At 43.2% G+C, this 26,159-nt stretch overlaps 1 protein-coding gene across 2 annotated transcripts in view; it reads right to left on the bottom strand.

Moving 5' to 3' along the window:
- PRR5L (proline rich 5 like) overlaps nucleotides 1-24,907 on the bottom strand; it is a 42,917-nt gene extending 18,010 nt beyond the window's left edge. Inside the window, exons 1-4 of one of the 2 annotated variants that reach the window (XM_041481264.1) lie at nucleotides 23,567-24,907; nucleotides 10,502-10,858; nucleotides 9,047-9,127; nucleotides 5,619-5,667 (exon numbers count right to left, since the gene is read on the bottom strand). In XM_041481264.1, the coding sequence (XP_041337198.1) occupies nucleotides 5,619-5,667; nucleotides 9,047-9,127; nucleotides 10,502-10,671 (300 nt within the window). In that variant the 5' untranslated portion in view covers nucleotides 10,672-10,858; nucleotides 23,567-24,907. The other variant, XM_041481265.1, reaches the window with a different exon arrangement.
- Nucleotides 24,908-26,159: the final 1,252 nt, after the last annotated feature.

Raw genomic sequence — 26,159 nt, 5'->3', positions numbered from 1 at the left:
CCTGATAATTCCTTCCTTTTTTCTGGCACAGATATTTTCCTCTTTCCCTTCCCTGTTAGAAAAATTGAGGCAAATTTCTCCATGTATGCCCAATGGAGTAATACCAGTCCCACCATCCTCCCAGAAGGTGAAAGCCGTCCCAGGCACAACAGCTGGGGGGCTCCTCTCTCAAACCAGCAGTGCCTGCAGTGCCCAGCACTTCTCCTTCCCTCCCCCCACTGCAGGAGCTGGGCATTCCCAGTGGGGGCCCTTCCTGTGCACACCCCCAGTACCCCCTGGGCAAAATGGTACCCATCGGACTGTGCCTGAGGCAAATCAGATGCTGCCCATCAGAAAGAAGCACTCACTCAGCAGCATGGGTGTGGTGCCAGCCTCCAGACAGAGCCAACAGGAAGGATTTTGGGGTGACAGCCATGCCACCAGCACAGCTTGCTCTGCTGTGAGTGCTATATGCGAGCAGAAGGCTGGTGAAAAGCAGCTGAGTAGCTTTGGCTACAGCTCCACAGAAAAGATCAAGGAGGCTCAAGCCATCACAGGCAACTTCACATCTTGCCTGAATGCCATGTCTGCAGTACAGCAAGGTACAAATTAATTTCCCTGCTAATAACAAATAAGTCATTACCTTTGAGGGAAAAAGGTTTACACAAACATCCATTTAATTATGGATAAATTCTGCTTTCCCTTAATGTCTCCAAGCCAAACATGGCTAGTATGCTTTTCAAAAGCCACCTTCAAATTAACAAATTAATATTAGTTCAACAAAAAACATAAGCTTGAAGCAGAAGTAAACGGATCCAGAACATACTCAAATTAATTGACCTCATTTTGCTGGGTGGAAAAAAAAATTTCTACAGAACACTACAGCATTTCTTAAATGCGCCCTGTTTTATAGGCCACTGAGGCTTTGTGTTCTAGTGCTAAACCACACTTTTATAGGCTCTACAAGCACAGAGACACTGCTTTGTGGATAATCTGATGTTAATTTGAGAAAAAAAGCATCGCCCAAACTTACTTGGCAAGTACTTTCTACAAAGTTATTGCCAGCTGCACACAAACACCTACCTAATTCTTGGCAATGTTTCACAAAATACAAATTTGTGTGTGAGCTGCAGCATCTCATATCTAGAGCACCCTCCCACCCCCATCCTTTTTTCTCTAACAAGAGGGGAAATACTGACAAGCAGAGAGATCACTTCGATCCCACACAGAGGAGAAACTGCAAGATAAATATGAAGTCACATCCTAAAATGACTCTTCCTAGAGCTGCTTTTGCTCACAACAGATAAAAGAGAAAGCCCACTTGAAGAGATGAAAGTGAGGCAGGGAGGGTAAGAAGGAGAGCAGACCAGGCAGACCAAGAAGGCATCACTGTTACAATCCAGACCACAGCGAGGCCGGCAGAGCTCTGGGAAAATCCCGCAGCCAGGGCTCCTGACTTCACCCTGACTGTCACTGCTCCAGGGGGGATCCTGCTCAGCCAGGCCATGGCACCCTGCCATGCTTTGAGTGGGAACAACCTGGCTCCCTTTGGAAGGATTCACACACATCCAGAGCGTCCATGAGAGCAGGGCCTGAAAGGAGGTGTCCCTGCTGCCACCCAGGACTAGGTCCTCTGCTTGACAGCAGTGCTGAGCTGCTGGGAGATTCCATCCATGATAACAAACCTGGGCAGTTGCTATGGAGTTCCCATGAAAGCTGCTCTAGAAAGTGCCAGATGAAGCAGAAATAATTAGCAGACCTGCAAGAACAGAGGTTCCCAGCCAATGAGGAGACAAATACAATAATAAAGACCAGCTTGACCCAAAAGAGTATTGCAGACACACAGCTGAGCTCTGCAAATCACACAAATGTGAATTCTGTTCCTTGTGCAGGCACAAGACAGCACTTGGCCAGAGAAAAGCTGGTGCTGCCTGTATCCAGCAGTAACCATCACTGTAATAGTCTGCACAATTATTTCCTTGCCTTGCTGTGAAACAGGTAGACACAGAAACCTGGCATCAGGGAAGGATGCATCACACCCCCTGTATTCTTCTCTTTGGCTAAGCAGCCACATGACCTTTCCAGCTGTTAGCTAGGCTTTACAAAGCAGCCTTTCAAAGGAGCGAGCAAACATCATGAGAGATGCTGGAGTCATCTCTCCAGGCTGGAGTTCCAGGAAAACATGCAGTGGGGACCTAAAAAAAAAAGCTTTATGGTGCCACAAGAGAGGGAGGAGAGCAGGTTTCCCCCCAGGACTGCAGCCACAGCTGCGGAGCCTACAGCGAGAGGGACTCTGACCACAGGACGGTTCACCAGCACCACTACTGACTGCTCTAAAGGCAGAAGATAAAATCAGTTTTGGTTTGGACCCAGGCTTGCCTCATTGCTGACACCACTTACTTTTTAGCTATTTATTATCACCTTGCTGCCTAGACTTTGCTTGACACCTCAGCAATGTGTGCTCTCGCACGCCACAGCTTCACGCCACAGTTGGCACACAAACAGAAAGCTGGGTCTAATTCTGAGTAAGGACTTGCCGCCTCCACTGGCTCTCCACTGCAGCAGCCTGGAAATTATGTAACAGCTTGCCTCTCATTTTGAGACATCAAAGGTCGCACTGGATTAGATGAGGACACACAGTCCACTTGCCATTCCTCACCTACCAGCTCTGCCAGTGCGAGGAGTGGACATCAGGCATCAGCTCTGGGCATTTGACTTTCTGCATTTGCAGCCTATGGGCTCTGGGAGAGGTTACAGTCCCTGGGAAGGGATCAAGTCCCTATGCCTTGGGAGGAGAGAGTTTGGAGTTAATAGACATAAATGCATTTCCATTTTGCCCCCCATGAGTTTCAAGCTTAACAAGCCCATACAGAGTGAAAAGACACAATTCATCCCTTCCAGAGGTTTTGTTTCAGGCTGTTGCAGAGTCAGAAAGATAATACATCAATTTATCAACACTTGCTGATTTTATATTTAAAATCTTTTCTCCATCAACATGAGGGCCAGACAGTAGGAAAATGAAAGGAGCTTATCTGAAAAAATCACACAGCTGTACCAGAGAAGTCCCAACTGCCAGCACACCCTGTTCCTCCAAATCCCAGCCTCTTACCTTCCATGGTCATAGGATTTCCACCTATTGCAGTTCAGCTGACCACCAGCAAACTAACCCAGCAGTGAGAGCAAATGCTGCCCTGCTGGGTTACTGAGCAGAGAGGTAGGTACAAATGCCCCTTTTCAGAAATTCTCAAATCAGTTCATGGGCAAAGTCAATCCTGAAAACCTGGAGCATGAAGCACTGCTTTAAGGCAGATCTGCAGTAAATGCTGCAAGTCCCAGCTATCTGGCATTTTCCCTCAGGCTTCAATCCAAGGAGAGGGGTTGTATATACAGTAGGATTGCTAAAGCGGCAGATTTATAAACACAACTTTCCTTCAAAATGAAACATCTGAGTTTGCACTGCAGCCCTTACGGGAATTATATTTCTCTTTCAAAGACAAAACAGGCTCATTAACTCTGGTATGATGATGGCTTGGTAGCAGAAAAAGACTGCACAAACTCCAACCATTTCCTAAACATTCCTTTAGCAATTTCAGGAGCTAAAAACTGTTAATTTGCATGAGTGCTGATGAAAAGGACTTGTGAGTAATTAAGTCAAGTTGATCACAAAGGTAGCTTTGTCTCACTATAAAAGCTCTGTTCCATTTTAGTCTTGAATATTCAATGATTATAAAAAATGTGCATGTGTGAGTATAAAATTTACATAATGTAAAATCCCCAACTCTTAGAACAAATGTGATTTTAAAGTTCCTCTTAGTGGCTCCAGCTATAAGTGCCACAATATAAGAAATGGAAAATGTTCAAGTCAGTTTATCACATCTAAATATTACATGATGCAGTTACTTGCTCTAATTGCTGCTAGGATATTTAAAACTGCCTGGCTACACAGAGAGCATATTCTTCAGGGTCCATTTCAATGCAAGAGGACAGAAAACTTGGTTCTTGGAATAGCTTTCAGTGGGCTTTAACAGATGTCAGAGGAAGTCACTGCCAAAAGATGCACTTCCACTCCGCTCCTCATCCTGGTGACCCACTCCCAGCACCTCCCCCATGTCAGAGGTGATGACCACAACACGTCAAAGGAAGTAGTTGGAAACTTTGTGTTTTTTTCTTTCAAGGTTATTTTTCAGCCAAATCAGCAGCTTGATTCAACTCTGCTCATCTTGGTGGCAGCAGTACTGCCATAATTTAGCTGGCATCAGCAGTGAAACAGAACCCACAGACAAATGAAATAATGCTGACAGCCCTTCTTTGGCACATGAACAGTCTATCCCCACTCCATGGCACTAGGATTTTTGAGGAAAGACATTCAGGAGGGAGTGGTAACTTTTATCATGGCCATATGCCGTTAGTCTAGAATCAGAAATAAGTCTGCATCTCAGCTCACAGAGGGAAAATCTCACTTCCGACAATAGCCTTTATCTCACAGTTTGTCTCACAACTCGCCTGCACCAAGAGTTTTACCTCAGGCTAAGTCTGACAGATGACAAGTTGCTGCTTGGGGTATTTTTGCTCAAGACACTGAGCAAAAATACCCCAGAAATTAAATGTGAGTGCTGGTGGCTGCCACCCCACTCAGGGTCTAGGAAACATCCTGCCTTGCACCGCCAGCAGCTGCCTCTGCAGTAAACAACTTGTGCAGAGAGGGGCTGAGGAAGTGAAACATAACTACCCTGGGGCAGGAGTTTTCTTCTCACTTGATAGCACAGCAGGGGGATTTTTTAAAGTCATGTAATCTAATAAATCACGTAATCTGATAGGAAACAACACTAGTCTTCTTTTTCCTCTTTTCAGCTGCTAGCACGCACACGGCAGCATCAGCCACTTCAGAAAGTACAGAAATTTTCTCTCTTACTCAAAGGGAAGAAAACCCTCTTGTTTCCAGCAGGCCCCTCTTTTTTTTTTTTTTAATAATCAACAAATTAAACTGAACAAATTAAAACATTGAAAGCCATCAGTTCCTTCTAAAAACCATCCAGCAGGCTTTCATATGGTTACATGTGAACCACTGTCTATCTGGCCAGTGTCAATAAAACACAGCGACACATACTCACATTTGTGATTGTTCAAGTCTTACTTCATCTTACACATTTTCCTTTTTCAGAAACTGCATTTATATTTGTGGGACTAAAAGGCAAACAGCACCCAGGTTGATTTCCTGCTGATAGAAACTTCCTTCTCTTTGCCCCCTCCTGCCTCCAGGCAGTCATCATTATCTCTCTTCTTTCCCTTTGCCGGCCCCTGTTGCAGAAAACCTTTTGAATTTTCTACACTCAAGAAAAGGCATCCCATCTTCTTTAAAAACTTCAGGTGAATTCCTTGTTGATCTTGGCAGACTACTAGCAGCCTTTCTTAAGTGCAAGGGAAGATTATCCTTAATTCTGCACTCGCATCAATAAAAATAATTACTCCCAGAACTATATGGCCCACATTTAAAAAGTCCAGTACCTCCATCATCTTCCTCAGTAAAACAAAAACAAAACTTGTAGGCTATACACATGTAAAAAGGAATCTTTTTATATTATAGGCTAAAAAGCTGAAGAGAGCAAACCTCAAAATAAAGCAAGCAAGTCATGCAATACCTGAAAGTAATCTGTGATGAAGGATCCAAGTTCACTCTTCAGCAGCCGTCTGTAGACAGAAGGAATGGAGCCATGAAGTAGCAGCCACTGCTGGTCATTTCCTACAAGCTATGTCTGCACTTTACTACCAGTCATACCAAAGATAATGTAGGAATGTATGGGAATGGGTCCTTTTGGCCACAGTTAGATTTCTCTTACATATGTATTTTACAAAGGTTATTCTCAAATTATAAAGGAATTAAACAGTTTCTCTGAAGTCTTCAATATTATAAACCATACACTTAGAACAAGCAAAAAAAGAAATTACTCCCCTGAATGAACAGAAAGCTGGGGAGAAAATCTGGACTTATTTAGATTGAAATCCATAATTTGTTGTGCTTTTTTTGTTTAAACAATGATGCCTTTCATGTCACTGAAGATAGCATATCTCCCTAATATTGTACTTCCTTTTCTTTTGGATGTAGAAGGTGAGGATACGGAGAGGAGAAATGAAGCAGAAGCCGCATCCACATTTTAACGATCACATTTCAAACAATAAAAAACGAGGAATACTTTCCAGGGAAGAGATTCTAGAAATTTAACAAGAGTTGTTTTAAATACATACAGGCAAAAGCCACTCTAAAGAAGTATTTCTGGTGAAATTTTTTGGCTTTTAAATCAGGCTGATAAAAGTTTTAAATTCTAATACATATTTCTATAAAAATCAGGATTGTTTTACATTAGAGGCAGCATTGAAAAAACAATATAGGAAGTTCAGTGCATTTGCACTTTAAGCTTTCAGTGATTGAAAATAAATCTTATAGCAGTAAATTCTGCCTAAAATTTAAAGGTTGCCCAACACTTTCCAATGCCTAACACTGCAAATTTGTTTTCTGTTCTAAGAGTTTTGCTTTTTACCAATGTGACGTATAGTCAAGAGCGCTTGAAAACAGCATTTCAATCAGCAACCATCCAGTTGTTAGGCTGGGTTTTTACCACCAAATGATGCCACTTTACCTCATCTCTGCTCAAAGTCAAATTTGACAGCCTTCCTCTCTAACCATTTTACAATGCTTCTACATTTATTTGCATGCCAGCATGCCTTTACTCTTTCTCTCTCTGAGTGTATTCACACACCCAAATCAAAGCCCTATGAGATCAATAAATCAGGTAAGGGGACAATTTGTCAGAATTTTCCATTGGCTTCAGCCAAATCCAGCAGGCTCTCCACCAGCTGACTGACAAGCCCAGCAGGATTTGACTTCATGCAGGTAAGATCAGCAACCAGAGGCTTGCACCTTAGAAAAGGGAGGGGTCTCTTCCTAAGGAGGTCACCTCCCACTTCTAGGAATTCCATTTACCAAAGGCATTTCTTACATTTCCTCTTGCTGTGACAACTGACTTTCAGAGCAGGAAAAAAAAAAAATTAGCCAGTGAGATGGTATCAAATCACATCAAGATAAAATCTAGGTGGCAGCAATCCAGAACAAAATGTTACCACCTGCTCATCTCCTGGTCCAGTCGTTACCATCCTCCTTTAAAACTGTCCCATGTTTCCCCTGTGCCAAACGATGAAGCATTGTGAAGAACCTGAGAGCCTCTTACTGCATTTGCAAACCACAACCCAGGAGCTGAGTGGAGAATTACAAACAAGGACAAGGAAAATGTACCAGCTCAACTTCATGGCACACAAGAGTTGTCTGCCTCAGAGGTCTGGCTTTTCTCCAGTGTCAAGCTAGAGATTCACCTTGTGCACAGAGCTCACGCAGTGCTGGGAGCTCCATCAAGAACCACAGGTGTGAGGCTGCAGGTGTTCATACAAACACACATGCAGGGGCCTGTCCTTTGCTCCTTAGATGGGCATTAATGAGCTACTTGGATGTGAAATGGTCTATTTAAAGAGTGACATTTGGAGATGTAACCAATGCTCAGGGCACCTGCAGGAACATTAATCATGTAATTCAAGGTGAGTGCTTCCAAGTCCAGCCTGGCAGTGCATGTCTGTGGAAAAGGGCATTTCCTCTCCCACCATCAGTACTGCTCTCAAAGCATACACAGTTCATAAAGAATTTCATGTTCTTTGCCTGGTTTTCACCACTCTGCATTCACTTCAGCAACCAGCATGAAGAGAGCACGGTCCAGCCTCTGGGGCCAAGCCCAGACCCCACAGCAGCTCTGCCAGTGTACTGCCTCCCTGGAAGGGTGGGAAGGACACTTGCTTGTACTTCAGGGGACAAGCAGGATGCAGCCACTGCCACGGGCAACAGGCGAGTCACAAAGCCCAAAGCCATTCCCCAAGTCTGCTAGTGAGCCTGGGCTTTAGGTATTTCCCAAGCCTTATGACATCTGTTTTTATTTTCATGTCCACAGATACTCATCCCATGGAGAATTAAGACTGCTCCAAGTACTTAAACCTAACTTGAAGACTTCTGACCTGAACACACTAAAATATCATTAAAGTGCAAGATGCTGCCCTTGCGCAACTCTCAAAAGGAATTATATTAAACTTTTTGGGTTTGGGACTAGACCAAATTGGACAGAGTCTCCTGCCCTGATAGCTGCATTTATTTTGAAAGTGGGGAAAGGGGTAGTTTAGACTGCTGTTTAAGTACATACTTAGCTCAAATTGCCATTTGAATCTTTTTGAGCCTAAAAACACGCAATAGGAATGAGGGGAGGGCATATAAAAGAAGATGCAGAGACACATGTGACAGCACTCTTGATGAATTAATATGGATGCAGTGCTAAAAAGAGAAGGAGGAGCCTACATCCATTAGCTCTGACAATACTCCTCTCAGCAGCACTTGGAACCAAGGCAAGAATAAATAGTTCTTTATCTACTCCACAGTCCTATCTATTGCTAATCAAACTTTCCAACTAATCAGAATGAAACCACAGATAATCATGAAACCTGCTTTTAAAAGAAAACGATACTTTGAACCATCACTAGCATCAGTGACAAAAAATGTTAGCTAGGCTTTTAGTTTTTTTTTATCTTTACTGTTCCTATTTTCAGGTTTTGCTCTGCAATTATCATGTGAAGATTAAGCTTTTAAATGAAATGCTGTGGCTTGCTTTAAACACTCCACAGTTCTGAGAAGTCTGGTTTCAGAAAAGAGATGCCAATATTATTATGTATAAAACATATCCAAAAGAGGCATAGCTCCTAGGAGGGAACAAAAGCCTTACAATCCAAGCCAATACACAACCTGTCCTTATCAAAGCTGCACAAGTTGGAGAAAAATTATCCAAATACCCTGTGCCATTCATGTCACTCGATAGCAAGAAAGAAGTAATTTAGCCAGAAACCCCAAAGCTGTGCCTAAATTTGCTTTCATCCCTTCTCCTCCCACCAATATCTTTTAGCTGTGGTTCTGAAGGCAACAGATCCCAGCAAATACCAAACAAGCAGCAACAAAAATCCATTTTCATGCATTTCAGCGACCTACCTGATATTTTCATTGAGGGTGTAAAGTTCATTGTTCTGCAAGCCTCCCCCTTTGAACACATTTATCACTGCTGTTTGTACGCTGCCAAAAAAAGAAATGAGACAGGACAACATCCATGAATAACAGTGTGATTTACCACAGAGCACAACGTGAGCAAGGCACCAAAAGCAGAGATTACAACCAGGTGAAGATAATTGCCCTTAAATAGTTCCACTTTTTCTCACCTTGAAATTGTTACTCTTAATTACCTACATTTCCCCTGGGAGACAGAGCAGAACCAACCTCAAGTTCTGCCTGGGGTAAGCAAGGGAAAGTTGTCACAGGGGTCCTGCTCGTGCCAAATGTCTCTTGAACACAACTGTTTGGGGGTTCTTTGCTGTGTGCTGCAGGCTAGTTGCTATGAGGAGACATACATTTTTTGGTAATATCTGCCAAACACATCACACTGCATTATCCAGTGATCCTACCGTGTATCATCCACTCTGAAGCATCTGGTAAGACCCTGGCCATGCTGGAAGATGTTCTGCAGCCAGCATCACCTCAGTCAGATCTGAGTTTGAGCCCTGTTAATGCTTTTAAGATGCTGTTGGAGTATCTTCTAATTCTCTCACCAGCACAGAGGAAGTCATAAAATGACAGCAGACAAGAAGGTTTAGCAGGTCTAAACTTGCCATGGCTAACAAGGGCAGATGGCATTCCCTAAGCAGACATTCCCTTCTGTGGGACAGTTATGGCATCTGCATGCTTCACAGACCTCAGCTCACTATCATGGCACAAAACTGCAATGTTTTTGCCAGGCTACTTTAGTGTGACATTGGTAAACTGAGCTTGAGGTCAGCAAGCAAGAACAGCCTGCAGAGCACAGAGCTGGTGCCATGTGGCAGAAGGGAAGGTGGGAACACCCACTTCTAGTAGCAGCAGACCATTACAGTGGATCAAGACACAGGACATCTCATCCTTCACCTTTCACACTGTTTTTCCAGTTGCCATTGCTGCATGACACGCACAGCAGACAGGATTTAGTTATCAATAGGAAATGCTGGTTGAAGCCACAAGCTTAGTAGTTATCAGAGGAACCTGACTGTGATAAAAGCTTCATAATATGCAAATACATGCCTTTGTGAATTAACACACTGGCATTTATTACGGTACTAGGAATGTGTTTTCCTAAATGGCACTTAAAAGACGCAACTGTTAACAAAAAGCAATTCTGCTTTTCAAGACAGTATGGCTGAAAAACATTGGCCAAAACCAAATGAGCACTAGGAGGTGTAAATTATTCAACTCCACAGATGCTTTCAATGCCAGCAAAGCCTGGACATGCCAAAAATTCATGCATGCTTATAAACAGATGAGCTTAGTCTTAAATGGTGTGAAACACAAGTGTAAGATACACGTGACCCTCATGGAGGAGCTGCTGCAGGGCAAGAGCTCAGCCAGGTGGGTCCTGCTCACCTGTTCCAGGCAGAGTTGGAGCTGAGCTGCATGGCCTGCCGGGCTGCCTGGAACCGAGGCAGATCACTGAGGACAGGGGAGCTCATGAAGCGAGGTCGAGGCCTTCTGAACGAGCCCATCTTGTGGAACTGGAGTGCAAAGGACAGAGCTATGGTGAACCCTCCTTTCATAGGGTCAGGTGGAGCGGAGCAGGACCATCAGAAAGGCTCTTCTCTCAAAGGTTCAAGCATTGATCTTAGCAAAGTCCATGAGAATTCAAGCCCAAGGACTCAGTCAAAACCAGTCAGCCCTGGACTAGCGATTCCCTGCTGTGTCGGGCTGTGACATGAGCTGCATCATGAAGGAACTGAAGCAGTCCTGCAACGCAAAGAGAAAAGAGTAAGAAGAGAAGGGAGAGATGAAAACATCCTGTGCCATTAACAGCAGCTTTGGAAAGACTCTGGAATTCCAGAGCTCTTCAACAGCCCCCTTTCCCATCTTGCCCCTTAAACAATGACCCAACAGAGCCAGTCAGAAATGCAAGCATGGTCTCTCTTTTGAGTTCAACTAGCAGAGATGCAAGAACAGAGATGCCTCAACTCTTCTGCCAGAGGCACTTACAAACACATTTAAATACAGTTAGCCACACAGCTTGCATATAAAATAGTAGTAACTGGAGAAAGAGAAAACTATTCCACTAGAGAGGTACAAAAGATGAACAATGGAAAAAAAAATTATAGACTGATGCAGTGCTTTTTTTTTTGAGAAATGTTGTGCAAGGGAATAAACCCATGTGCTATCAGTTCACTACAAAAAGAATATAATAAGGAGCTTCTTCAAAAGAGTTCTAACATCCAGATATTTTGAGCATGAGTAGGGCTTTTATGTTTCTGGTTTTTCTACAGCACAAGAAGTAATTGCTAGGCCAATTACGAAATGCCCGTATTTTCCACTCTGATCACCATCTCCATGTAGATGACTGTGTAGCCCCAAGTAAACCACAGAAACAGAAGAAGCAAGCTTGAATAAAAGCCACAAAAAACTTTGGCAAAGCTTCTGTACTTTGAAATCCTCCCACTTTAGATGAATACAAGCAATAGATGTAGTTGGCAGTTTGAGAATGAGATGTGGGACACAGGAGAGCAGAGGGGGAAAGAAACAAACAAAAGAGTTGCGTAACTGAACTGTACATGAAAGATGTAAAGCAAAATCTCTTTTCTACTACATCTTCAGCACGAGGTGAAAAGAGAGATGGTCAGACAAAAACAATGCTATGTATCTGCACTAATTTGACTGGTGTTTAGCCCTGGGAAAATCTTTCTACTGCCCAAACTACAATTTACTCTTACATGTGAGAAAACAGCTTTCTTCCCACCTGGCCAGCCCCATTCTACACTGAGCTCACTTTGTTACCCCAGTTCTGCACAGCCTTGGCTGATTCTGATCAATCACCAAGAAGCCTTTGCAAGGCCCTTGCTATGCCATGGACACCACATGCCCTGCCAATAAGGAAGCTAATGGAGAAAACACTCCACGTTTTAGGCACTGAAAAACACAGTAATATCATTCTTGGTGCTATTCAAGAAACAAATACCATTGTTACACCCTCACAAGCTAAATACAGTTTGCAGAGATCTCTGTGGAACTGGAACATAGCTACGAGCACAACTTTTTCCTGCCTTTAGACAACTCATGACTGTCTTCAGAGATGACAAAGCCCAGAAAGTCTTTTGTGACATAAGCTTAGCCTTAACTGTTGTTGCTTGAAAGGGCAGCAATCTGTTGATTCTTTGCCTGCTCTGCTAAAATTAAAATAAAAACAAAGTCATAACTTTTAGACATAAAGACTAAATGTAAACTAGTACAACCACATCAGCAGGATCTTCTGTGTGCATTGTGCAGCACCAGTCCGTTTGACACTGCCACACATTTTCAATCTGCCAGCAATTTCTCCATTGACAACTGTAACCACATCAGAAATCACCAGAGGAAAAAGCTACAGCACCTTGGAGAGCTGAGGCAGGTTCTTTTCATAGCAGACCAAAGGGTGGCAAGGCACAGCCCAAGTACAGAGGCTGCTTCTGTTGCAAAACAAGAGCTTGTGCCAATGTTTGTCTACAAGTTCCAAAGCTGACAGTATGAGAAGCTGAATGAGTGACAGCTCACTTCTCCCAGCAGCACTGCAAAACTTCTCACTTAGCAATCTTTACACATAGAAACACAAAATGATTTGGGTTGGAAGAGACCTGAGAGACCCTCTGGTTCCAGCCCTCCTGCCACAGGCAGAGACACCTTTCACTTTCAGAGGTATAAAACGCAATATAAACATTATTTCTAGCAGGCACTTAACAGGGCTAGAAAGCAGTGGTTAAGATGTGCTAACCCACAAGCCTCCTCTTACCATTACCCCAGGTGCCACAAAGGCATGTAAGCACCTTTCTCCCCAACAATGAAATCATTTTATAGGATGCATTCATATTCATTTGAATTATATTAAGTTGCAAGGGGAAAGCTTAAATTCAGAAACGTAAAACAATATAACAACCCCTGTGCCTCAACATATATAAATTTAGGTATGGGTAGGAAATTCTTTGGCCTGCTCTGTGCAAACGGTAAAACAGCATGATCAGGAAGGTCTCTTCTGAGCTTGGGCTAGGGATTTACAAGACTGATTCCACACAGCAGAACCATGTCATTACACTGGGCCCCACGATGAATTTCCTGAGCACTTCTTACCTAGGGAATGTGCTTAAGCTCATTGAGACATACACGCTGTTTTCCTTCATCTCAGTTAAAAGTCACCCGGAGATAAAAACAAGCTCTTGCCTGGGAAGAGCAGATAAGACACCCCTCTTCCTTTCCCAACCCAGCCTGCAATGTATGTTACTGTCAAGTCAATCTTACTTTAGAATCTGATTAGGAATTTAAAGCAACATCTTCAGCTTTAGGACTTGATTCTTAGTCTTATTTCTTCAGGACTCAAACACACAAATCTCTCCTATCTTATCTAAACCCAGAAGCTATTAAATGGTAGGCACACCAAACTCTTACTCTGAAGGCAGGCTAACCCTAAATGGTATCCAAGCATAACTGATACTTATGTTACCAGAACTGAAAATTCCAGTCTCTGAGAAGGACCATTCTCTCTCCATGCCCACAGCCCATTTAAACTGTTTTTAGAGTTCCATAAAGCTCGAAGTAACAGAGTGTTTACTAAAAAACTGACTTTTGTAACTACTCTGCAGATCCTGTGCACCCACCTGAAGGTACAACAAAGCACCTGAACCCAATCAAACACTTCTATCACACCAGATTTTCCTTTCACAGCAACTAGCTTCCACTGAAAGTTTTCCCCAAAGCAAGGAAACCTTGTAAATAATGCTTCATTTTCACAGGGAGGTTGCAGCAGCAGTTTCTTGGCAATATCTGTGGTGTGCATTCTGCAGTGTGCAATTTTTTGGCTTTTTACTAGGAGAAACTACCCCTGTGGCAAGAAAGGCATTAACATAGTTATAGGTTAGTAAGAAGCCCTCATGGTATTTGGGCTATTTGAGCTATTGGGAATGAACAGCATTTAGCAGAATGCTGAGCAAGGAACAATTTTCATCTTGCTGTGAAAATTCTCACAGAATTATGCAGAAATGTTCAGAAACACACTGTTCTTTTAGAGGTTTTCACTATAAACTCATTCACATCTGCAGTTTCTTCTTGAGGATTAAAGTGGTTTAGAAGGCTACAAAATAAAACTTAACTTCCAATAATCACAATCCTATTAGCAATCACAGAACTTGACAAAGCTTTACAGAGAAGCAATTACTTTTCCCCTTTTACACAGAATGATGGGAGACACCAGGATGCAGCATGTTCCAGGCACCAAGCAACATTCTCTATATCAATTATAAAAGACATTAAGAGTCAGAGACTAAAGTGCAGTGACTGCATAAGACACACAATGACACCAGATAATTTTTCACTGCCATATGGTTCAGCTGCTGGGATAATGCTTTACATGGCATCAGGGGATTTCAAACTGTTTGCCAGCTGATACATCCTAAAACATTCTCCACTCTCCTCATCTTGCTTAGTGACTCTGCACAACTTTTTTGGCAAGACTAAGTCAGAGAGATAGGTATTACTCTTCCTTCCCTTCCAGATGTCCTACCTCCAGTCCTTTTGTTTTCCTTATTCTTGATTATCATCTCAAAGTTCAGCTACCAAAACCCTCTGGACCTCTAAAAAGGCAGATATGGACCTCTAACAAGGCAGATATGTCATCTGTGTAAAACTCAGGTCTTCAAGGGAGCTAACTCTGCAAAGATGAAAGTCAACATCCCCAAGTGAGGCAGCACAGCAGGACCATGAGTCAATCTGACAACAATGTAATTTCATCCACTTGTAACTCATCACATCTGAGTAAACACTTTTAGGATTAATGTGAATCTTAAGAAAATAATTGAGCATCGAGACAAATCCTTTTCCAACACACATAGATACAGACATTTATAAAACATTACAGTCATGAAGCTAGGAAACTTTTATTATTTGTTTTCTGTTAGCCATGAAAAACAACAGAGAAATCATTATAAAATGATTTCATCAATCGACCTTTCTCTCCCAACAGATCATAATACATCTGACATTTTCTGGAGGAAAAGCAAGATCAGTAGTCACCCCTACTTCAACATCTCTCTCTACTGAAGAAAGAGTAACCCAAATTAAAAATTGGCAGCAAGGTGTCCAAATTATGAATCTTCACGATAATCTTGGGCCAAACAAACAAAAGACCCATGGTAACTGAGATTTAACAGAACAGACCTTTTAAAATTCCTCTGATGTCTTCTCTGCAAAACTCAGAGCAACAGCTGCTAACAGAAGTGACATGGCAGAAAAATCTACAACTGTTTTTGCTTCTTAGAAGAAAACTTTCACCAACATTACTTCACAACAAATTCATGCCAAAAAGCCACAAGTCCAAAAGTAACTTTGAAACAGGAGGGAAAGAAATAGAGGAGAGTGAAACAGAGCAATAGAGAATGATGGGTTATTCTGATAGAACTGATATTTTGCCATTTAATTATTTTTAGTGTTAAAAATAGCCCCTTCATGAAGAAAATTATACACTTGCTTATACCTGTCTTTTATATGCTTCATGCAATTGTGACATTGATGACCTATGATCATAAAATACACAAATTGGACACTGTAACACTCGCCTGAGTGTTTTGCAATTATTTTGTGAGTAGAAGAAGTGTAATCTTCAGAAAAATGCCCCACTGTACACAGCCTACAATGCTTAATGAGCAGTCCCATCTTGCCTCAGACACAAAAAGTATGCAGAGAGATAACCAGATTCTTGTTAGCTGATTCTTCTTCCAGCCCAATAAATCTTTAACGAAGTATGTGATTGGCAAAACCCTTGATGAGAGTTCAACTGACAAGATCTGAAGACACCACTTCTGACAAAAATCCCTCATTTACCTGCTATGCAGCCACACTGAGAAGTGGAAAAGCAGCTCACAATCCGTAACTTGGACCCTTGTAACTCATCATAATTACACATGGCACATGCATGAACTTCATTTATATTCTTACAGGGCCAGTATTTGCCAATGCTAAATTAATAGCACATTCAGCTCTTCTTATAGCTCCCAATTGCTCAGTTTCTTGAAATTAAACCAGGTTTCATCATCATCTCTCCTACTTTTCAGGAGAGAAGATGATAAAATTGAGATTCACTCAATAACTAACAGAGGTTATTTCTGGTCAACAATGATCAGAAGCTGTGTCTTAGATACACCTCAGAAGCTATTGAGAGCAAGAGTTTCAAAAATGTTCAAGCAGTCTAGGGTCCAATTCCAATACTCCTTCCTACACCCTCATTCTTTCATGCCATCACACCTTCACTATCTGACCCATGAAAAGTTTAATGCTTAATCCACAGTCCATAAAAACAACAGGAATCTAACTAAATATTTATCTTAATATGGTTTGAATCAAGTCCTGAAGCAGCATGGAAAAGTGGTGACACTGTCTTGTGAGCAGCTTCTCACATAAGGAAAAGTCTGTCTCCAGGAGTGCTCATGCCAGCAGCAGGAGCACAGCCCATGCTAGGAGACATTCCCAGTTCAGGAAGGTAAGTGGAAGAGTGCAGGTCTTTCAGTCTTGTCAATAGGATTGATTCAAGTCACAAACTAAAATACAACTTCTTCCACCCTTAAATAAATGGCATTCATTTCTGAATCCCAAAAATCATCTCAGAAATTTTGCAAGGGGAAACTGTAGTGAGGCTATGATGAGGAATCACAGGCCTTAGGCAGGCTCAGGGGCCATGCCCCTACTCCTCAGCACAAGGGCAGGATCCATGTGGAAGCAGCACAATGCTCCACTTCCACTGGGCACAGCCAAATGAAGCGCTGTGCCCTAGGTGTTGTTCCATGGGGGAACACAAGGTGATTCCTCAAGCTCTTTGTGCAGGTTCATGCAGGACTTCAGCCAGCCAAAGCACATTACCTGCAACCCCATCACACACCTCCTGCCAGCCCCTGGCTGCCCCCAGCCTGTGCACTGCCAGGTGCTGCCAGGGTTGCCTGTCTGCCTGCCACACGTCTGCAGCCTGTCCACACCTCCCTGCACCATGGGAACGCCCTGAGGGATCCCAGGGAGGCTCAGCCCCAGGCACATGGGCCACTCAGTCCTGCAAATCACTCCTTTCATCAAGAGCTCTTGGAGGCATAGTAATAAGAGTAAAAATAATTAGCTCAATTTTCTGGCTGAGGAAATAAAAGTTGCTAAGCCAGTGAAGTGACTTAGCCTGGTCTTCAACCTTGCAATCCGGGATCCTATTCATCAAACAAAAATATCCCTCTAAGCTGCTTTAATGAACCTTTCAAATTATTTGACAGTGTTGGAGAGAAAAGGATGAATCTGATCTACCTCTCCTTACCTCTCCCTTCCTAAGCTGATTGAATACTAAAAGGTGTCTTTTTTTTTTTCCCATGGCTTCAGCACCACAAAGGCAGCAACTTGATGTCCCATAAATAGTCCTGAGGTGTTCTACTGGCCTCACATATCTGTAATTATAATGGTCAGATTTTAACTATTGAGCTTAAATATGCTATCAAAGTGACATCAATAGAATAGGGAAAAACAGCCCTCTTGATACAAAGTTCACACTCCAGTATGCAATCATATAATCAAACAACTTTACTGTCACAAAACACTGGCTACCCAAAACAAGACCTCACCTTCCTTATTTTCCTAGTACACACCCATCTCCACAACAGAGACAACAGCATCCCTGTTTTCTATCCCCATCTTTTGCATATTCCCTCTTCCAATTTGATGCACACCATGCCTTTATTCACCATACATCTCGAACAACTTCACAAATAGATCTAACTTGGCTCTGGTAACAGAACCATTTATAAAGAAATTCAGTGGTATCCACTCAGTTGTGCTCTGAGTTTCTGAGGTTAAATCAAACCTGAAACTCAAAGTGAAACTCTGCTTAAGAGTGAGAGTAAATACATGAGGAGGGGAAAAAACATTTGTGTATATCCCACCATGGTCTGAGAACCTTCTCTGTAGCTGAGAGACCCCTTCAGTCCTCTGGGAGTTTACAGCCAGTTCAAAGAAAGACTGCTACTTCATATCAATATACATGATAGTACAACTACTCATTAAAAAAATGTAAGAAATCAATAATAACACAGAGCAAGACAGTTCAATGTGAACTAAGGAGATATGCTCATAGTAAAGAACACACAGAAAAATAAATATCTTCTTATATAGGAGTAGCATCTAAGACAACAAAGTTATTTTGCTTTCTACCATAGATGTTCTGTGTTATTTCAAACAAATTTTTTAATTCCTAGGACTCACATCATTCAAAAAATGGAGAAAATTTTTATGGCTATTAAAAGGCATACTATGGCTGCAAAACACTCTGACGTGCCTGGGTGAGAATAAGAGGAGAACAGCTCATTAGAATCACTTAGCTGACCAGAATGAAGATAGAGACAAATTTGAATTAGATGCACTAACAGAAGATTGATTCTGGCTGAAATAAATTGTACCTTCTGAATAAGCAAGTACCACACCAAAACCTAGCTATGAAAGGCAAGAAGCAAAAATGTCACACAGGCTCAGAAAACTAAAACTGTTGGAGTGGTTTGAGAATGAAAAAATACACTTACCTCTTTGGTACAATAAGAAACCAATTCAATAGAGTGGAGGAATGGATAAGAAGGGGGAAAGATAAGATCTATCACCATTTTCTGATCAACTGAAAGCTTTAGGGTATTTTAGCCATTCCATAAAGTTGTATCTGTAACAGCTGGAGCAACCATCCTTTCAAAATGGATTACTGCAGTGCTATTGCAACCCACAGCACCAAACTTACCTGCAACCGTCTTTTGAGTTTCACCCACCAACACATGGCAGACATAAAATCACCACTGCTTTGTCTCCAGTTCCACAGCAAGGCTTTACTCAAGCTGTTAACACTCCAAAAACCACAGCTGATTTAATAGCAAAGCAGTACTCCAAGCATCTCAGGCCCCCTCATGCTCTTCCTACCAGTTTTAAACTCATTTGATTAGCAGGTGATTTTCAAGAAATACAACTAAATGGGAACACACATGAAAACAAGGAAAATTAAACACATGAGTTATTATTGACTACTTATAGTTGTTTCCTTCCACTGGCAGTATTCCTGCATTCAACAGATGCCCTAGTAAATGCACCCCGACTGAAGAAAAACAGCCCAAGAATGTATCACTTGAATGACACAAGCATGAGTAAGCTATCAAACTCTTTCTGTAGAAAAGGTCTTTGAACTGAATTGACAAATATGTTTTCAAAACCAGAAACTAACATAGCATTGCTCTCCCTTCTGAATTTCACCCTTGTGGGAAGTGATAACACCCACAAAGAGCCATTCCTTTAGCATGGGCTCTAAAATATTTTCACAAATCTCAGGGAAACTTTGACCATTTAGACCACTTGACCTTTTAGACTATTCCTTCCTTGGTCAAATGTGGTGAAATTCACAAACAAATTCCTAAGGGAATTCACAAGAGAGGAACAGACAAGCCACAGGATGCTTTCTTAAAGGTGGTCACACTCTGGGAGTTGCAGTGGATGGCTCCTTATCCAAGTGGAGAGCAGTGTCAGCTCTGGGATAGGCACTGTTTAACACCTTTGTCAGTGACAAGGACAGTGGCACTGAGCACATCCTCAGCAAGCTCACTCATGACACCAAGCTCTGTGGTGCAATCAACACACTGCAGGGAAGGGATGCCATCCAGTGGGATCTAGACAGGTTTGAGGGCCTGAACAAGGCAAAGTGCAGAGTTCTGCACCTGGGTCCAAGCAATCCCAGGTACACATACAGGCTGGGCCAAGAATGGATTGAGAGCAGCCCTGAGGAGAAGGACTTGGGGTGCTGGTGAACGAGAAGCTTGACATGACCCAGCAATGTGCAGCTGCAGCCCAGAAAGACAACCATATCCTGGGCTGCACCCAAAGCAGCATGGCCAGCAGGTTAATGGGGGTGATTCTCCCTCTCCACTCTGTTCTCCTGAGACCTCACCTGGAGTGCTGCATCCAGCTCTGGAGCCCCCAGCACAATAAGGACGTGGACCTGTTGGAAGGAGTCCAGAGGAGGGCCATGAAGAGGATTAGAGGAGTGGACCAGGGTGGGAGAGTTGGGGGGTGTTCAACCTGGGGAAGAGACGGCTCCAGGGAAACTAGAGCACCTTCCAGAACTCAAAGGGGGCCTTACAAGAGAGCTGGAGAGGAACTGTGTTCAAGGGCATGCAGTGATAGGTGAAGGGGGAATGGCTTTAAAGAAAATAGCTTTAGATTAGACATTAGGAAGAAACTTTGTACTGTGAGGGTGATGAAACACTGAACAGGTTGCCTAGAGAAGCTGGAATTGTTCAAGGCCAGGTTGCATAGGGCTCTGAGCAACCTGGTCTTCTGGAAGGTGTCCTTGCTCATGCTTGGAACTAGATGATCTTTGAGGTCCCTTCTAATCTAAAACATTTTATGTTTCTATGATTGTATGCCAGGCAAAACCATGGAATGAGAGAAAAATGTCATTTCAGAAGCAAAAAGGTCATTATCAGTTTAAATGTAATGACATGTTTAATTTTCTAGGAATGTTAATCAGAAGCATGCAAGATATACTTTATCAAAATCAAACAATAAGTCAGCAACCAAAATTTTTAAGAACTATCTCTACTGCAACTAGAATGACAATCTATTATCTTTGTCTACTTTCTTGCACTTCATTCTTATTCCTTTTTGTATGATTTTTGTTTTCACATTCCTGTTGTTGTTATGAAAAACCTAAGTATGCCTGACATTTTTAACCCTGAGGCTACAAAACGTGGCAGTTAAGTAGCTGCTTACACATCACAGCCCATCCTCAGCCAGCTGTAGTGTAACTGGGGCTTTGCTAAAATCCTCAGTCCATCTTCTGAGCTGCACTTAAACTCATCTTGTGCAGTAAAAACAGGTTGTTATGCCCTACTGAATAAGCCCTGGAACCCAGCACATATTTTAGTCAGTGTATATTTATGCTTGAACTCACATCAGCAGAAACAATGAGTACAAAAGGCCATACATTATGGGCAAAAAAATCCACAAATACTAAGGCGCCTAAAAAAGTCACATGAAAACTGAACTCACTGAATATGAGTTATAAGAAGGATAAAATTCTAGTACTGATGTGTGTGCTACTTTTAAATCCTTGCTGATACATGCAAGTCCCATTCATCCACTCTTTTCATAAGAATGGAAGCCATATCAAAGAAAAGGTTAAATATCTCACCTATTCTGTCTTTGGTTGCTGGAAATTTAAGGAATTGAAATTCTTCCAAAAGGGAGTAAGGACTCAGTAAACACTACCTGTGTTCCAGCTGAACTTTGAAAGCGAACGTTGAAAGTCTTATCAGAGTTTCAGGTGATATCAGACAACCCATAAACACACTGCATGAAGTTATTACAAAGAATTTTATCTTGAAGGCGGAAGACAAATGCGAAACTGTCACCTTAACTGTGCTGTAAAACTGCCAAAAGGAGATATTACTATTAAGCTGACATATCAAAAAAGATTCCCAATAAGGGCCCGAGTGCACTTGTACTCCCTGCCCACCCTCGTCAGTGCCACCCGTGCAGAACCCAGTGCAACACACCATATCTGACATGACAGCTACCTCAGCCAGAGATTTAGGACACCCCCCTCATAGACAACCAAGAATAATCCACCACTAGAAAAGTTTCTTCCTAGCTTCATCAAAATGCATATTTTTCGACCCAAGCCCAAGAACTTTGCTCCCTCAGATGTCGTATCTTAGCAAGAACGCCACTGTGAATGCCAACGAATTATGCATCAAGAGCATACCTCGTCTTAGATTGCTGTGAAATTTGCATTTACTTGGGATTTGAAGTCTACTTTTTCTTGTGTTTTGGAACACAAGAGAATAATCTTTTCATTTTTTAAGTTCAGTACTTTGGTAGCACTCCTAAGTTCATAAATCTCTTCTGTGTTACAGCTAAAAGAAAAGCCTTCTGCAGGAATTTCTTAGCACGCTTCACCCTATGTGACAGGTCCATCAATCACAATGGTCTCTCTTGGCTGTAAAAAGTATACATAGCTTTAATAGGAGAAGTTTAATCTATGCAGCAAAAAAAAGAATGCCAGTGCTTTTACATCACAATTCTCCATTTACCTACAGACAGGCCATTAAGTTTTGGGTTGCTACCACAGATCACATTCTCAAATGTAACATCCTTGTCATGGCTGTAAAACAGCTGACATAATTTACTGCACAGATTTTCACCTATAGGCTACTTTTTGTTTTCAAAATTTTTGCTAACAGAGTTCTTCAGAGAGGTAAGAGGATAGGATTTTACTTGCAGCTAGGGGGTTTTCAGGAAAGTCAGTTCATTAGTAGAACACAGTGTCTTGTCCCCTCTGATGTAGAGCTATACTGTCAGAAGCTACTGCACAGTTGGACTGTGGCATTGGTTTAAGAAAAACATGACCTGCATATCAGCTCCTCTGTTTTGTGCACGCTGCCTCACCATGAAATACGACCTGTGGGTATACACAAGAAATATGCACACACAGAGAGCACTATATGCCAGATGTAAACAGGTCTTGCATGCTGATCCAGGTACCAACGAGTTCTGCATACCCAAGGTCTTTCACACCACAAAATTGCAGCATTGCCTATAAATATGCTCAGCACTTGTTTTTGACAAATGAAACATCCCTCTAGTCAAGACAGCTCACTTACATGAACAAATCATCATATGACTGGAAAAGGCGGAAAAAAATAGCTGTGCTTTGGACTACTCTTTTCAGCATAGACAGCCAGGAGCTGCACTGACTGGGGTGACTGCTGGAATGACGTGTGGCTGTGGCTGATGTCCCGTGGAGAAGACGGTGGCAGTGAATGTGTTTGGCAGTGGAAGGAACTGGAAAGTAGATTATGCCCACGAAATTGGAAAGCACTGTAAATACTCCTAGGGCACAGAGGCTCCGAGTGCACGTTGGGGAAAGATGGGCGGCGACAGCACGGGAGAGGTACAAGGGAAGAGAGAAAGGGATGGAGCGACGCTTCACTTTGTTAAACAGGTGGCCGGCTTCTCTTATGGCTTTTGTCTCCTCTACGTGCTAATTCAATTTACTTAGAGAGAGACGGGAGAAGAATCATTTTCCCTCCGCCCCGGTTTCAGAATTATTGCATCTCCTGGGGGGAAGGGTTAGACTAAGACATTTGGTTTGAAAATGACTCACTCGGCAGCGCTGTGGAGCCGGAGGGTCTATTTTTAATATTTTTAAATGGAGAACTTACCCAGGTCTCATGCCTGCACTGCGCTCCAGAGGCACCGCGGAGCGCGGGGAGCCAGCCCAGCCCGCTCCCTTCCGCAGCCGCCCCCCGGTAAACATCCCCTTCGCTCCGCCAGCGGCATCGCCGCCGGCCCGCTGCCCCCGGGCAGGGCGGCCGGCCCGGGCCGCCCGAGCCCCCGGGCCGAGCGGGGCCGGCGCCCGAGGTCGCGGCTCGCACTCACCCGGGCCGGGCTGCTGGGCTGCCGCTCCCCGCGCCCGCACGGACGGACGGACGGACGCACGCTCTGCCTCCTCGCCGCGATCTGGCGAAATTTGCCACCCACCGGCCAGGATTTTACACTTCCTGGCGGCCGGCCAGCCCTTGCTGGTACAGCCTGCCCCGGGCTGGCTCCTCCCCGCCGAGACAAGAGCCGGCCGGGCCGGGCCGGGCCGGGCGGAGCGGGGCCAGCCGCGCCTGCCTTCCCCGGTTCCCACCCCGCTCCGCCTGGGGGTACCCCTCCCGTCCCGTCGGAGTCAGGAAGTTTAAAGTCTTCTGACCTTAAGCGAAAGAAAGGCACTGGAGAGGATGCAGGAGCTCGGGAGGCCCTTGCTGGGGAAGGGCGGCCGGCTCGGGTCCCGCGGGACGCTCCCGGCCCCGGGTCCCGCCGGCTCGGCCGGGAGATGCTGGACCTCCGCCGGCTTCTCGCTGGCCCGGCTCGGGGCGCACCCAGCCAAAACAACGGGTCGTGTAGCACGGGGGAAGGGATGTGCCGTTTAAAGTTAGGGTTTATTTTATTTTGATCTCATGGTTCAAGGTTCCTCTGGCAGCCGCAGCGCCGTGCAGTTTTCTCTGTTCTGCTTGTCACAGCCTACAGCAGGTATCAGACAGGAAACTGCTGAAAAAAACCACGTGTAATTCGGGGTCCTTAAAGAGATTAAAAGCCGCAATTAGTTGCAATCAGGGAGCAGTCGCATGGAACATGTAAGTCAAATAGTTGCGCTGACTTTCGGAGAGCTACTCATTAATTGAAAACACTTGAGACTTTTAAGTGCTTAAAGGAGATAAACCAAATTGGCAAAAGAGTGTAATTTTGTCCAACTGTTTAAGACCCTTTTGTGAATTATGCATCATACTGGCAAAGCTTGGTAACCTGATGCACTCCTTGTTAAGAGAATTCAAATCGTAACTTTACAACTGAGTTGTATCTGGTCTCAGAATGGAAAAAGCTGATGCTACTCTGAAACCAGTATGTAAATCCATTAGCTCATGCTGGGATCCTTTAACACTTTAAAGTTGTGTTGATATCTGAAGTAAGCTGAGATAAGAACAGCTGCCATATGTGTTTGTAGGAGAGGTATTCTCATGTCTCTTTTTTCTATCTCCAGATGTTTAAAACAAAGACTCCCTGAGCTACTGTGAACCTTACCTGCTGTCCATTGCTTCTACTAGTTAGGGTTTACTATTATGAACACAAAATCATTACCTAGGGATTGCAGACAAGACTTTACTGCAAGCTGTATGAACACATACAAAAACATATTTCCCGTCCCAGACTCATGTGTCACATGATGAGAGTTGATACCTACCCAGAATATAAAATCGGTTAATCTACTAATAATTAAAAGTGCATATTGTCATTCATTCTGCACCTGCTTTTCAAGCCAACAGTAATTATTTTTCAGAGACAGCATTGCTGAAGTGGAGCTTGAGTGGTGATCCCAATCTGTGACTCATGGTTATAGCTGGGAAGTGACCATCACTGCGAGTAGATCGGCTGCAAAGCAAGGATGTGACTTACCGTACTTCAGCTGTTCTCCATGGGCCAGCAAAAATCCTAAGGAATTTTTAGCTGAAGAGTCTGGTGACCTGACATATTTGTTCAGGTGGCCTGCTCCATTTAAGGGAAATTCCCAGGTTTTCTTAAAAAAAACAAAATGCCATCCTACAAGCTGGCATCTTTCCCCAAATTTTAACTCACATATTTATGAATCCAAATTTAACAAGACATTTCAGGTGTGGGACAAATTCCTGCACAAGGTTTTTGTACGAAAAGGTAGTTGTCATACCCTTGTGGTTCTAGCTTCAGGACTGCCACTGAGGGACATCACAGCCACAGCACAGATTTACTGTGACCATCCTGATGTATGGCTGGGCTCTCGCTTGTGGGAGAAGTGGAAGGAAAGAGCTGAAAAGACCCCTGCCACCACACCAGAAGGAAAAGGGAGGTCCTCTTTAATTTCCTCATTAGGAAGAAGTGAGGATTCTGTGGAAAGAAAATAGTCTTTGTCTCTGAGAATGAGGGCCTCATGTTATGTTATGGAGGAGCATAGGTGCTGGGAAGATTTTAGAATATGGCAAGGACAGACAAAAAAGCAACTAGAAATATTAGTCCAGCAGAAAGAGATAAAAGACTTAGGTGGGATTAATTTTACCTAACTTTAGCTATCTAAGTCCATGCAAAACACATTTTCAAAGTTAGATAAGGTAAATCCTGCCCTACAGCTTGCCCAAGTGGAATAAGGTAGCAGTGAAAGGGACTGAAGAGAAAAGACTTGTGTGCAGGTTCACAGATGAGAAAAATTACCTTGAATTGCTCCTTTTCCCCTTTTAGATGTGATTCGAGCAAGAAGAGAAGAACACAGTTTTCAAAGAAAACTCTTTGCCTTACACAGACAAGTGCTAATTCGCAGGTGCCTGTTCTCTGCCCCAAGGACAATGTGTGGTGCAGATGCACTGCTGTGTGCTTTCTGTGAGAGGAATGGGCTCTTCTATGGCCTTGTCCTGCAGCATCATCTCAGAGAACTGAAAAGCAGGCAAACTGACAGCATCAAAAA

This window comes from Pyrgilauda ruficollis, unplaced genomic scaffold (assembly GCF_017590135.1).
Source record: "Pyrgilauda ruficollis isolate IOZ18807 unplaced genomic scaffold, ASM1759013v1 scaffold55, whole genome shotgun sequence".
NCBI lineage: Eukaryota > Metazoa > Chordata > Aves > Passeriformes > Passeridae > Pyrgilauda > Pyrgilauda ruficollis.
The sequence above is the reverse complement of the archived record's forward strand: the minus strand, read 5'-3'. Positions and strand labels throughout refer to the sequence as shown.